Raw genomic sequence first — 14,040 nt, 5'->3', positions numbered from 1 at the left:
TGGATATACTGTATATGAAAGTATCTAAGACTGCAGGTCCATAGTTTGAGTACACGTTATTTTGCATAATGTTTCTGTTGAGTACACGTATGAATACACTGATGTCCTGCAATACTAGTCTTTTCTTCCAATGGCCGGGTATGACTTGATGTCTAAAATGGCAGCGGTATTCGCTGCGTGCTTACGTCTTGTTCCAGCAGACAAATGACCCGCCCTAGATCGTCTCTGATTGGTTAAAGGGAATGCGTTTGCCTTTACCTTTGACCAATCATCAGCGTTGAAACGCAACTCTAAGCGGCAAATGCAGCGAGCACCACCCAATCAGGTTGCTCGGCCGACCTTGTCGCTCTGCCGTCACAGAAAAAAGAGAAACGCGCTTCCGTTCCGGCAGAGATGCAGCAGAAGATCCACGTTGTCCCGTTTTACTTTAGCGTCTCACCGAGTCGAATAGACGAGAACCCATCAACAATCCAGCCAGGGCGAGTCGGTCTAATGATTTATACGTGTCCATTTTAACTCTCTCTTTACAACACTGTAATAAATGAAGCCGATGAGGGGACTCTTGTCTTTATACCGGGGCCTGAACACCCTGGCTAACCGTCCGGCCGCACCGAAAGCTGGGATTGTTGCTTCCCGGTGCGGCTTTTGCGGAACTCATTCGAACAGCAAGGTACGGCTTGGACGTGTTTCTGTTTCTCGCCACACGCATTTTTTCTTTTTTTTTTATTAATTTTTTTAGCAAAGCAGTCTTCTCCAGTTTCGGATTGTTTTTTGCTGAAATGAATTGTTGATTGCAACTTTCTCAGATCGAGGATGCGTTGGCAACAACAAAAGGGATCGGGCGTAACAGCAGATGTGGCCCTCTGTTTACTGCTTTAGAAAACCCCACGGGGGGGGGGGGCACTGTGTTGTTTGATCTCTCAGAAGACAAACGGCAGAAGAAAACATTTGACATGTTTAGATAGCAGCATATTGTTTGGGGTTTTTTATTCTAACAACGAACCTGTTGTCTCACCTGAGCACTGTCGCCCTTGTGTTATTATCAACGATTACACTATGATTCCTGCACAATCTTATATAATCTGTAAAGCACACAGGCAGTTCACACTAGTTCTAACCCGTTCATCCTCATAGTGCTTAAAAGTGGTGCCTTTTGATGGCTTCTGAGTTGCTCTACAATGTGTCGCATGAATCCTTACGTCGAATAACACGACAGTTTCCTCGCCTGTCATTAATCTACAGCATTTAGTGGTCAAGCGAGACACCGTGTCATTCCAAAAGTCACATCATTGGAGCTGCTTATTTCGTGACACATTTTATTTTTGCTTTCATTTTGCCTGATCAACCCTGCGCTTGTTCTTCCCTCGCTGCAGAGACAGCCTCGCTTTGGGCTCCTGTTCGACATCGATGGCGTGCTGGTGCGAGGAAGGATGCCAATCCCAGCTGCGAAAAAGTCCTTCAAAAAGTTGGTGGACTCTCAGGGACAATTTGTGGTGCCGGTTGTTTTTGTAACAAATGCAGGGAATTGTCTCCGACAAACGAAGGCTGACCAGCTGTCTCACATCCTCGGGGTATCTGTGAGTTACGTTTGTGGAGGCTTCGTGACTCTTAAAGCCTTTTTGTCCCTTGTCACTTATGCTATTAACCCCCCCCCCCCCCCCCCCCCCCCCCTAACACCTGATCTATTTGCAGATTACACAAGATCAAGTCATTATGTCCCATAGTCCTTTGAGGATGTTTAAGAAGTTTCATGAAAAGTGTGTGCTAGTTTCAGGACAGGGGCCAATCCTGGAAATCGCTAAAACGTATCCTGAAGATTTTCTGTTTTTTCTTTTTGTGATTCATTCATATTAGGTTTGCATTATTATTTTTTTCTTAACACTCTGCCTTTAGTCTGGGCTTTAAGAACGTTGTCAGTATTGATATGCTCAGGGAATCCTTTCCATTGCTGGACATGGTGGATCACAACAGGAGACCTAAGCTGCCGGTAAGATATTTAAAGCTGGTGCAGAAAGATTCGGATTCTCGTCACGTCTAATTTCTCTAAATTCACACGCAGCCTCGCGTCTTTTATTTCAGTTCAATCCCGTTCACAGCCTCCCCGAGGTGGAAGGTAAGAACCTTTTGTTGGTGCTTCATTAGCTGTCTGTCTCACAGCTGTAAACATCTGCTTTTTAAAATAATGATTTGTTTTTTTATTAAAAGTTTTTTTTTTTTCCATTAACCTCTTAAATTCTACATTCAGCTGTGATTCTGTTCGGGGAACCAGTTAGATGGGAGACCAATCTGCAGCTCATAACCGACATTCTGTTGACCAACGGTAACCTCAGCGGCCCCCAGAACAGCCAAACGGTGCCTCACCTCCCCCTGCTGGCCTGCAACATGGACCTTATGTGGATGGCAGAGGCGCATTCTCCTCGGTCAGCCCTCGAACGCAATACTGTCAGGGCAGATTTCAAAGGCTGGCCAACTTTATATTAATATGTATATCCTTTTGTTCTCTACATTTCTTGTCCCAGGTTTGGACACGGGACATTCCTAGTGTGTCTAGAGAACATCTATAAGAAGATAACGGGCAGAGAGCTGAAGTACGAAGCTCTCATGGGGAAACCCAGTGAGCTGACCTACCATTTTGCAGAGTACCTCATCCGAAGCCAGGCCATGCAGAGGCAATGGGAGCTGCCCATCACGTCCCTTTATGCTATAGGGTAAGACACCAAGTTTTGCCTTGTCAACGTTTAGCCTGAGGGCTTTGCTCAACGGTCTTGGGAGGCGTGGAAAGATTTTTCTCTGAGAGTTTTCTGTATCGTTTTGAGAAACGGACAGAAACGGGCACATTCTTCTCACCGCTTCCGTTTCAGAGATAACATTATGACCGACATCTACGGAGCCAATCTCTACAGCCGCCACCTGGAGGAAAGGCTCGCGACAAAGAACTCCAAGGCCATCGCCAAGATGGCAGCCGCCACGGGCTCCGCCGCCGCCATGCCCCAGGAAGACGACATTGAGGTCGTCTGGGAGAGTGAGCTGGCACTGCCTTCCGCCACTTCCTGTAAGTCCGTCCTGGTCTGCACGGGGGTCTACAACCCCAAAGCAAACGTACCATCTGACGCAAGTCGCTGCATCAAAGAAACTGTTTTCCACGGGCACCGGGACTTCCGATTCGACCCCGTCCTGGTGCATCCGGACCACATAGTGCAGGACGTGGAGGAAGCCGTCGACCTGATCTTTGAGCAGGAAAAGTTTGTGCCTCAGTAGCTTCACGCCGCTGGGGGAGGGCTGAGAGAGGTGGGGGTGGGGGGGGGTGGGGGGGGCAGTACATCACTGAACCTGTGTATGCCAATCAATAAACCTGTTGCAGCCTAACACTGTGGATATTCCCAACATTTTTCAGGGCCACGATGTCATATAGAATATAGATCATCTTTGAATCTGTCAACACTGAGAAACATAAGGGAAGAGAAATCACGTTACTGTCAGCGACATTTCTGTTTATGTCTTTAATCACTGTTCTCACTATGAAAACTGCAAGAACGGCCTTATCTGAACCCTACTAAGTATTTATAAATATATATATATATATATATGATAGTACTGGTTAGCAAACTACAAATCCCCTGATGTTCATTATGAATGGAATCGAAAGTTGTTTTCAGGATGCATATTTGCATAATGTTTGACCATTTACTTTTTGCCGTGTTTTATTTAATTCACTTGTTTACTCATTTCATCCTGGAAAATCTATGCATGAATAAGAGAGAAATCCGTGTACAGTAAGCAACGATGTGTCTGCATTTTGTCCAGTCCTGACCAGTATTTGCACAGACCTGAGATTTACTGTTCTTATCTCTGACATGTTTATTATAGAATAAAGAAGCTCATTTTTAAATTTCAAGAGTTTAAAATCAAAAAGCGGGCATCTATTCAAGGTAGAAGTACAATGCCAACAATAAAAAAACACGTTGTCCCCATTTCCGACCATTTGTTGACTTTTACACTTTTCAGTTACAAATATGAGGAATAGTTGCTCAAATTGCGCTCGAATGACCCACGACTTAAAACTTGGCTACAAAAGCCATCGTTCCTCTTAAATATGTTCCACACTCTTTTTGTTTGGGACTCTGCAGTTGTTAAACTAATGTAAATCGTGCAAAATCTAAAGACTATTGCTGCATTTCTAACTGAAGCCTCGGTCAGTTGCAACAATCAGGTGCAAACACAACGACGTTATCGACATCCTTTCTGTGTATCTGGAATGAGAACATCATTATCGGGGTCTCTGGTTGTGTCCTGCAGGGACCTTGAACCCCTCCCTGAATAAAATAAGGTTAAACTGTGTCCAGAGAAAGTAGTTACACAAAAACAAATAAAATGCACACGGCTGTCACGGGTTTGCTATTAAAAGCCAGTTTATTCCCCCCGACCCCCAAAGAAAGGAACCAAAAGCAACCTGTCGCGCTGACCTCAAGTGTTGTTGGAATTCCGCTGCGGCTGCACAAGCGGTCCCTCGGGTGGAGTTATTTTTATGTTGTGCTTTTCGTGCAGCACTTGCAGTACTTGTTGCAGCAGGTCCATGTTGATAAGTGGCCTTTCTAGATCTACAGAAGCAAGCGTGTCAGAGTCCAGGCCGGCCTGCGGCGGCCCGTCGTGGAACCTCCTCCTGTGCTTGGGCTTCAAAGAGTCCGTCTCAATGCCCAAATGTTTCTCGTCCATGTACAGAGTGACGGAGGACATTTTGGCTACTTTCACGGCCCGTAGAAGAAGAAGGAGAAGGCAGCCCAGCATCGCCACCATTACGATGTTAAAGAGCCCATCGGTGCAGCTCGCCGGGGCACAAACTGAGAAGTAGCCATCGCCGAGTTCTCTGATGGCCTTCGTAGCCACAGGACCCGGACTCACACACGTGGGCTCCCCGGACACAACATCCCGGTTCTTGATCAACCAGTTCCTGAGGTATTGGATCCTACAGTCACAATGGAAGGGGTTCCCAGCCAGCGAGACCTTTTCCAGACCGACCAGTCTGTCAAACAAGCCCGGAGGCACTGAGGTGAGCTGGTTGTGCCGCATGTGCAGCTCCTTGGTGTCAGAGGGCAGACGAGGCAGCTCCACCAGGCGTGAAAAGCTGCAGTTCACCTTCAGGCCAGCCGGGAGGAGGGCAGAACACAGGCAGGGCTGACCGGAAGTGCGTGCGCGCGACGTGGCCGCGAGGAGGACGACCGCTACCCTTAAAGCGGAGCGCATCCTGTCACTGCGGAATCAGAAAAAGGTGTTTTTGGTTTCCGTTTCCACGGTAATTTTAAGTCTGCGTACGTCACGAGCACCGCAAATGTTTTAGATACCAATAATAATAAATGCGCGCGCGCGCGTCTTTACGCGTGTATAAAAGGGATTACAGACCTTGTAGAGTTGAACCGACTTGCACGGTACTTCTCGCTGTGCGCGTCATCTTAACATCACAAAATATTCCCTCCAGTGTTTTATTTGAAACTTTCCCCTGAAGTCCGGGCGGCCCTGTTTCGCAGCTTGCGCAGAATGACGACCGTCAAAACGAGGAGCGCACAAATGACGCTGCGCAGGCACGGCGTTGTTTTTTTTTTTTACTTGAGGGAAATCCATCTGCGCCATGAGATAAGGATTAATCTTTCAGCAGCTACGGGGCAGCGGGAAGCTCTTAGTCACCGCTAAACATGACGGGGCGCAGAGAAGACTCTAAATTAGAATTTACCTGTGAGATATTTTGAAAGTCAAAATCCTGAATAAAAGCACAACCGAATAGAGACGAGAAACGCAAATTCTGACGCGACAAACTGCCGAACACCGGTCCGGAAATATAATAGATAATAAGAGATATTATAAAAGAAGACAAAACAGAGTTTACATTCATTTTTTTGCTGGTTGATCCCCAACAGGAACTGCAGCAGTTATACTCTTCGCCAATAGGGGGCAGAATAGCACGCAGGTTTCAGTTTATTTGAAGGCGCTTTAATTTGCGCCCTCTAGTGGAAACACTGCAACACTACGTGAAGGTAGATTCCTGAAGGAGAAGATGCTCGAGCATGATTTTTATACAATAAATAATATACAAAAAAATATATGTATTTGATTAGTTTTCCAAACTGTTTCAGTTTTAGAACGGTAAATATACACCAAACACATCCATACCATAAGTCATATATTTGTTTATTTTGCGTTCTGAACAGTGTCACAGTTGAAGTTTTACAATAACTGGGGTCTTACAGACACACTACTCACTGTACAAACAGAATGCACATATAAATGAGGCCATTCTTTTTCTGTTTTATAACGTGTCTCCGGACTGAACAGCTTGCAGCAGAGCAGGATGTATGAAAGTGTGTATGTTTGTGTGGCTTTTCTTTTTCTTTTCTTTTTTCTGAAGGGGGGTATGAAGAGAGAGCTGGATCTAAATGGCAGCAAACCTTCTAACAGTCTGTTTTTGAATTCTACAGCAAACATCAGTTCAAAACAGGTGAAGGCCGAGACAGTTGATATGTTCAATATGTCATATGAATGATGTGATGTATGCACATCAGAATAGGATCATACACACATTATTTACAGTCTTTTAACCCCTGTCTTGGTCCCTTTTATAGCTCCATGAAGACAAAACCTCCTTCGATGCAGTTCAACAGTTTGCACATTGAGATCTCATATTTACATTACGAAAGCCCTCAGCAGCGGAAGTGCAATGTTCCTCATGTTTTGTACTTTACACAATGGCTTTGTTGATGAAATGCATTCGGAGTTTCAGTAACATTAAGGCAAACACAGAATGAGAACATGTTAAATCAGGGATTTTCAAATGATCCATAACCAAAATTAAATATGTTTTTTTTCCCCCTTCTTCTTCCAATCAGCTCAGTGACGAGGACACATGATGCTACTTCCTGACAAAGAATGACTTCAACATACACCAAAATTAACAGGTTCCTCCTTTTAACAGTATCCAAAGACTTCAGAATCATAGCAAAGATATGAAATCAGTGGAAAAAGACATTCAAATGTATCCGACATATCCGTCATCTAAACGTTCCTCGTTGATTCATAGGATAGATGTTTGGAAATTAGCCTGACTTATGGTAATGATTTTAGTTGTGAATGTTAAAATGCATTTAGAACCTGAATATTGGGACAAACAGTTTACTGTCACACTTTTACACACTAGAATAGACTCTTATTTGTAGGACGTACAAAGGTATTCTTTACACAAGTTCCTTTGTTCAGTTTGCATTTTGTATAATATAATTGTATTTCCTGAAAAAACAGAACGTGTTCCTCCACATGTGCTTATCCAGCAAAATATTTCTGTTCAATCTGAAGAGAAGCAAATTCCTTTTATTAAAATATATACACACATTCCTCTTTCCATTTTGTAATGTGTACGTATTTATATATTCTTACATGGAGGGGGGGGGGGGGGAAGTGTGTTTGTTTTTTTTCTCCTGAATCTCATCCTGGACAATAAGATAACAGACTTCCTCTTTCTGTACAAGGCTGCATTTTCTGAACATGATTGCACTTAAAACTTTCTATGGTAACACTGATTTGTTATACGAATGTGCAGAGGATCGCCTCACGTTAATAACATTACATGCAAAAATCACTAACTAGACATTCCACTGAACTCCAAGCATGTAGCTCTCATGAAACCACAAGGACAGCCACAAATTAATTTAAAGAAAAAGTCTCTGACAGGGTCAAAAGCAAAAATAAATAAATAATGGACCCAACATGGGGAAAGAAAGACAGAAAAAAAACCACATACATTGGGAGGGACACCTTGTTCTTAATGTACAAAATCAGTACAAAGATATTGCACAGGATGAAAGAAAGAAGAAAAAACTTCATTGTATAACAACAGATTTTGTCGGTGATTTCCAAGAAGCTAAAACAAGGAAAAAAGATTTTGGTTTTTCATTTGAAGAGTCGAGAAAAGCAGCCATTGCATATACGTTAAAGGCAAACGAGACTAACACATGTTCGGCGCGTTCTGTGGGCCCATCTGCAATATGAACTCAGCATCCAAGTGTGCGTGAAGAAATTGTCCTATTGTTTGAAGTTCGTGAGGGTTGGGGGGGGGGGGCGTCTGTTTTGAGGCTTCAGCTGCGATAACACAGCATTTTGTGGCCCATATGCAACAGCTGCCATCCAGAGGCTCCATTTGAAAGCCAAAAAACCCGCCAAAATAAATTCCAATAGAGATTATCGGCCACACCAATCGGGAGTTCACTTCAGATCTACATCCTGTTACCACAGAGTCAGCGTAATACTGATAGAATTCATTTTTGCTGATAATAATAATTGCAAGTATAATCTTACAACTTACTTGACGCACAATATACTGTACATGAAGTCTGGACTAAATAGATTATGCATTAATAATTGGCACATTTACTTATGAGAGCTAGGAGACAACACACATACAGCTGTCATCTACAGTAAATACAGCGCTAGAGCTACAATGACCGAGACGGCCGACGCGTCCTTTGATTTAAGTTAGTGTGAAATGATTATATTTTTCACAACACGTGTGCTCTATGGGAGGAGACGGCAAATTGCATTCATATGATGGTAGGATCTGCAAACCAAAGTACAGAAAGAAAGTATGCCATCGTTGCCGCAGAGGAAACAGTCGTCTCGTTCTCGTCTCAGGCCCGTCGGTCCTCGTGATTATGCGAAGCGGAGACGGGCTCTTTGAAGGGAACGAAACAGTGACGAGCGGCTCGGCAAGGACATTTTCTCTACAGCCATTGCGGCTGGGCAGTGTGTGTGGAAAACATAGAGGCTCTTCCTGTATAGAAACTCCACGATGCCCCGATTTGGCCGGGCCAAATATGAGGCAATCTAGTAAAAGGCCCCTGGTGGAAGATATGAGTCCGGTTTCCATCCTGCATATTAGTTGGACCTGGAGGTGAAAAAGGTGACTGCGTGCGACTAACCCCCATCACAGCAGCAGTAAAACACAGTGGACAGGCCATAGAGTCACGCCGTCAGTCCCTTTGGTGTAAGCAGCTGTCCCTCCTTCAGTGAGTTCCCTCCTCGCTCCTCCCCTCGGCGCTAGGAGCATCACACTACGGTGCTGATGCCACTGTGTTTGGGTTTGGGTCCGCCAGGTGCCGGACCCACTTGCTGACTGTGGTGGTGAGTTGCATGCTGGGACTGCTGGCTGTAATGACTGTGCTGCGAATGGCCCTGTGGGTGTGCATGCGAGTTGTACGCCGGGTGCTGGTGGTGCTGCGTGTGGGCTGGCGGGTGGTAGTGGTGGTGGTGGTGGTAAGGCGGTGGGTTCTGTGGTGCCTGGCAGTAGTGAGAGTGGTGGCCGTGGTGTTGGCCCTGCACTGCATGTACGCCCTGTGCCGTGTGGTGCAGGTTGGTCGGGTGGGGCTTGTGGGATATGAGCGTCGGCTGACCAGGCGGAGGCAAGGCCGAGTGGGCCTGCGATGGCGGTTTGCCCCGCTTGCTGCCAAAGAGCGACCCAAGGATGGAGGTGGATGCTGCGTTTGGGATGGAGGGATGGCCACGGGGTGTGTCCTCACGCGGCGTGGTGGTTCTCCGGCGTGTGTGTGGGCTGCTAATGATGGACCCCTGTAGGGGGGGGGGGGGGGGGGAAGAAAGGTAATGGCACGTCTGTCAGACACAGCAAGTGCTGCTGCACAACTGTTAATCTGCCGCTACAAGGCACCAGCAGGATGAATTCAATTTGTCTTATTTCAGATAAACAAGTAGCAAAATGTTGTCGGACATGCAAATGAGAAACTAAAAATGTTTTCATGGTAGGCAGCAGCAACACTCGGAATATTTCAGCTTCAAGATGAAGGGAGCCGATACTCAGAGGAGAAAGTGACTGGGTCCAAACAGTGGATCTATAACAACGGTGATAACACGAACACTGTCAGAGCAGACCGAAGAATGTTATCAAGGAGAGAGAACACATTTCATTCTCGTTGCAGTCAGTGTGCCAAAAAAGAGCCACACATGCAAGTTGTTATAATCATTGGAGGCGTAGTTTCCACATGCACGGGGCGTGACAGTCCACACTTTAGCATTCAACTCAGAAGGCAGGAGGGCCTAAAGTCTTGTGTTCAGACTTCACAACAACCCCCCCCCCTCCCTACCCCCTCCTTTCTGGGTAAAACAATGCTCATTATCCAATTCTTTCCAAAAATAAAAACAAAATATCCTTTCCGTTGGCACAGGCTTCATCTATTCATCTACAACCGGAAAAAAAAGTCTGTATGCCGTCTTTCATGGACACGTGAAATGAGGGAAAGTTGAATGAATGAAATCCACATCTTTACGGGTAGACCTCCCTCCCTCCCTCCCTGAACCGTCCGGCATTTAAGAGAAGCTCTGGATAAGTGGAAAAAGAAAGTCCACCGTGCGGAGAGAGGGGCTGCAGGAGACGTACAACATCCTCGCGTCTCAGCGAGCTAAAACAGAGAAACAACCAAATGACGTGACTGAATGAAAGACGGAGACAAGGGGAAGGATCAGAGGAGGGATTAGTAGAGTCATGCTTGTCTGGTGATAAAGTGCATATTGGTCATATGGCATGACCAAAACAGGAGATCTCTGGCTTCCACAAAGGGGGCAGGATCAGAGGCAGGCAACCCATGCATGCACGCTAACTAAGGCAGGCAGGATATAAGGAACCCCAGGAGGAAAAATAAATGATCCAAACAAATGGACTGAGTCTATGAAGCAAAGGCGGTGTAAGACCAAAACAATAAATGGTGTGTTTTCACAGTGCACATCATTACATAGAGTAGCTTAGATACCAGCTGCTTCCAACTTACTTCCATATTGCTGTCTAGTGATCCTGCACTGCTGCGACGCCCCCGCTTGCCTGCCCGAGACATGCAATACCACAGATTAGAGATCGACAACAGAGGTCTACGCCGCCCGTCAGACCCGTAGGGGGCAGTGCAGTGGGTCGTGACTGTGAGTAAGGTCCAAATATGGGCGGGATGGGACGAGCGCGTTCAGGCCTGGTAGGGTGATGGGGTGGCAGGGGGGGGGGGAGGGGCACTGAGGCTGACCGTGTAGTGACAGATCGAACGCTAAAGCTGCATTGAAATTTCACTGAACTCTAAAACGCACTTTGAACTCGAGGTTCAGTCAAGTAATGCTACAAAAAGAAATGTAAGGACTCCTTGAACAACATCAGGCCTTTTATCCTTTTGGACATTTTAGATAAAAGCTTGCAGGCTATTTCTAAAACCTTTGAATAGTATTGATGCACATTTTTCATCGGTTTGATCTTTTTTCACTCAATAAAATATGACAACTCCTTCTTTAATGTTGTCACAAGGTATAGATTTGGGTCACGGTTGGCCCAAAAATAAAAAGAAAGAAAGAAAGCCGGTCTCAGTATCTGTCACAGAGGAGGAGGCACATCTAAAGCAATACAGTGGTGGTTGTTGCACATGGGATGTACAGGCATATACAGGTCTGAGGGCAAACAGAGCACTCTTGCCGTTGTTAGGTACATTCAGCCAATGATACATGACCAATAATCACACATATACAGGAAAACACCTGATGTGTATGTAAATAACACAGTAAATACACATGGAATGGGAGTATGGCAGGAAAGGAAAAAGAAAACACGTAACAAAAATGGCCCCTCTGACATGCCACGTCCTGCATCGCAAAAAGTCCAGGAGACAGAAGGGCGGAGAGCTTCGACCAACGTCTTCGCTGGCTGACCCATCGAACATTGTGCATCACATCACCGACAGCGAGGCAGACCCCCAGACTGGATTTCATTTTGTTATCGAGCTAATCACTCGATAACTTCACACAGCCCTGATCTGTCATGAATGAAAATGCATTTTCGCTTCAGAGAAGGGGGCAGCCGTGTTAAACACTGATATACATGGATGTGAAATGATTTTTAACACCAGGTCTGAGATTAAATCTTGATCTCGCTTCTGCTTCAGGATAGCACAGATCAGCGCCGGCTTATTTTGCCCGCACGTATACTTTGAGAGAAGAAACCGTAAAATAATCCTGAAATGTCTGTGGATGAAATAAACGCAGGGCTGCAAAAAAACGACTGACTTATAAAAGCAATGATTAAAACGCGAATGGAAACGATCAGAAATGAACTCAGAGGTGAGAGCTGCCTCGTCCAATTTCATTCATCGCTGAAAAGACCTTCTCAAATAGGTTTGCATTCAGTCTTTGAAGAGGAAACAGGCGAAGAAACTCTTAAATCTCTCTAATACAAAATACGCAGATGAGGCGTAACATCGAAACACGCCCCCGTCCAGACCAAGCCATCCAATCATGAGTGAGCTAGAACACTAAAAGTCAATGTATGGTGCCATGAAACATTTTGCTATTTTTATCCCCTTGACATCATCGCAGAAGGTGGATGACAGAAGCAGAGCATCATCAGGAAGCAAAAAAAAAAAAGCCTTCAGCCTGTACCTGCTTCCGAGAGATCCCGCAGGGAGCTGCTGAGGGCGCTCCTCTTCAGGCCCTCACCCATGGCGTAGGTGTCGTCCAGGCTGCCGCGGTTCATGCTCCCGTTGCCGGCGTCCTTCTTCAGGCCGGAGCTCTGCGACATGCTGGGCCTCACCACCCCCTTCTGCTTCTCCAGCTCCGCTGTGGTAAGAAGCAAGCATAATATGCAGCGACTGCGGTTTTACATTTCCCTCCGGCCAGGGAGACACATATTATCTGACATCCGAGACTCGTCCACAATTCAATTGCCTTTTCGAATGTTCCCAAACAATGCTCTCCCTTCTCTGTGAGCCATCCTTTGAACTTGAAAATTCAAAGTTCCACAGTTCAGTAATGAGGACCATGCACCGTGCCGACTTTGCACAGCCCGAGGTCGACAAAGAGGGGGGATGGGAGAAGGGAAAAGGTAAGCTCACACTCTATTCGGTATTTCTCCATCTCCTGGACCTCTGCGATGGACTCTCGTAGGTCGTCGGTGAACTTTTTGCGGTCCTGGGGGTTGGGCGCGTTAAAGTTAATCAGGACTTTGATGTCTGCGCCTGGTATCGCTGATGTAAGCCTGATTCCATTTGGGTAATCTGGGACAAGGGCAAAAAGAAGAAAGACATTGAAACAAAGGTCGATCAAAACCAAAGTTAAAGCGCATCGGATGGATCGGAAGATCGGAACTGAAATGGGAAAGAATAAACAATGTCAAAGAACCAACAATTGTTGGTTTGAATTCTCGTTCTTTCGGGACGCACTACTTTGCTAAATCAAACCATGTATGTCAGCAAACATGCCGCCCGGGATTAAGACAGAACAAAAGGAAAAGAAACTTACATTGGCTTTCAAAGAGCATGACTTGAATCCCGTACAGAGAGAAAGACACTCTGAAGCTGTACGTCACAGAGTTCTTCTTCTTCTGGAATATCTTTGTTACCTGAAACCATGCAGAGACAACAATTTAAGGGTTGGTCTGAATGGGAGGGACGGGGACCTGGGACGGGGGGGGGGGGGGGGGGGGCTTTTACCACTAGGAGGTCATTGAACAGGAAGATCTCTCGCTGATGCAGGCCGAGCTTCTGCAGCTTGTTGGGATCCGGCACCTCAAACAGGCGGCAGTAACACACCAGCCGGCGATGGGGAAGTGACAGCACCTTCAAGGAGGACGCAAACAGCACATGTGAGTTTTACAGTCCTCGCAGCGACTACCGTTTAAGATTACTGCTTAAATTCTGGTTTTGGTCATAAAATCCAAGCGTATTAAGTTGCTTGAAAGTTTATTGTCAGATATGGGAAAGAAAAGCAACACATTCTTATCCTTTGTTCTTATTGCTTTTAATTATTTCCACTGCTCTTGAAATGTTTTAATATAAGAACAGCACAAGTTTATATATATATATTTATATATATTAAAAAAAGACAAAATATTGTCTTGCATTATAGCAGGAATAATAAATAAATAAATCATAAGTAATGTTGCTATGGTAGCGCAAGCGTTGGCAAACCTTTAGAACAAGTATCTGCCAAAGCAAATATACCATAAAATTATTTATGCATTACTAAATA

General features: G+C 45.4%; 3 protein-coding genes across 7 annotated transcripts in view; 1 reads left to right on the top strand and 2 right to left on the bottom strand.

The window, feature by feature from the left end:
* The first annotated feature begins 406 nt into the window (after window positions 1-406).
* LOC137908223 (haloacid dehalogenase-like hydrolase domain-containing 5) lies at window positions 407-3,283 on the top strand. Its single transcript, XM_068752596.1, has 8 exons — window positions 407-670; window positions 1,374-1,577; window positions 1,693-1,805; window positions 1,894-1,987; window positions 2,080-2,113; window positions 2,246-2,420; window positions 2,520-2,708; window positions 2,862-3,283. Exons 1-8 carry the CDS (start codon window positions 542-544, stop codon window positions 3,256-3,258), a joined length of 1,335 nt encoding a protein of 444 aa, XP_068608697.1. The 5' UTR covers window positions 407-541; the 3' UTR covers window positions 3,259-3,283.
* Window positions 3,284-4,284: 1,001 nt separating this feature from the next.
* gp9 (glycoprotein IX platelet) lies at window positions 4,285-5,244 on the bottom strand. The gene has a single exon (XM_068752585.1). It carries the CDS (start codon window positions 5,239-5,241, stop codon window positions 4,465-4,467), a length of 777 nt encoding a protein of 258 aa, XP_068608686.1. The 5' UTR covers window positions 5,242-5,244; the 3' UTR covers window positions 4,285-4,464.
* Window positions 5,245-9,084: 3,840 nt separating this feature from the next.
* The window catches only part of iqsec1a (IQ motif and Sec7 domain ArfGEF 1a), a 57,971-nt gene continuing 53,015 nt past the window's right edge, over window positions 9,085-14,040 (bottom strand). For all 5 annotated transcript variants that reach the window (XM_068752557.1, XM_068752566.1, XM_068752541.1 and 2 more), the window contains 6 exons: window positions 13,503-13,628; window positions 13,312-13,411; window positions 12,906-13,067; window positions 12,454-12,630; window positions 10,815-10,864; window positions 9,085-9,603 (listed from right to left, as the gene is read on the bottom strand). In XM_068752557.1, coding sequence (XP_068608658.1) covers window positions 9,085-9,603; window positions 10,815-10,864; window positions 12,454-12,630; window positions 12,906-13,067; window positions 13,312-13,411; window positions 13,503-13,628 — 1,134 coding nt within the window. The remainder of the gene's footprint in view (window positions 9,604-10,814; window positions 10,865-12,453; window positions 12,631-12,905; window positions 13,068-13,311; window positions 13,412-13,502; window positions 13,629-14,040) is intronic.

The sequence above is a fragment of the Brachionichthys hirsutus genome, chromosome 2, assembly GCF_040956055.1.
Source record: "Brachionichthys hirsutus isolate HB-005 chromosome 2, CSIRO-AGI_Bhir_v1, whole genome shotgun sequence".
NCBI lineage: Eukaryota > Metazoa > Chordata > Actinopteri > Lophiiformes > Brachionichthyidae > Brachionichthys > Brachionichthys hirsutus.
The sequence above is the reverse complement of the archived record's forward strand: the minus strand, read 5'-3'. Positions and strand labels throughout refer to the sequence as shown.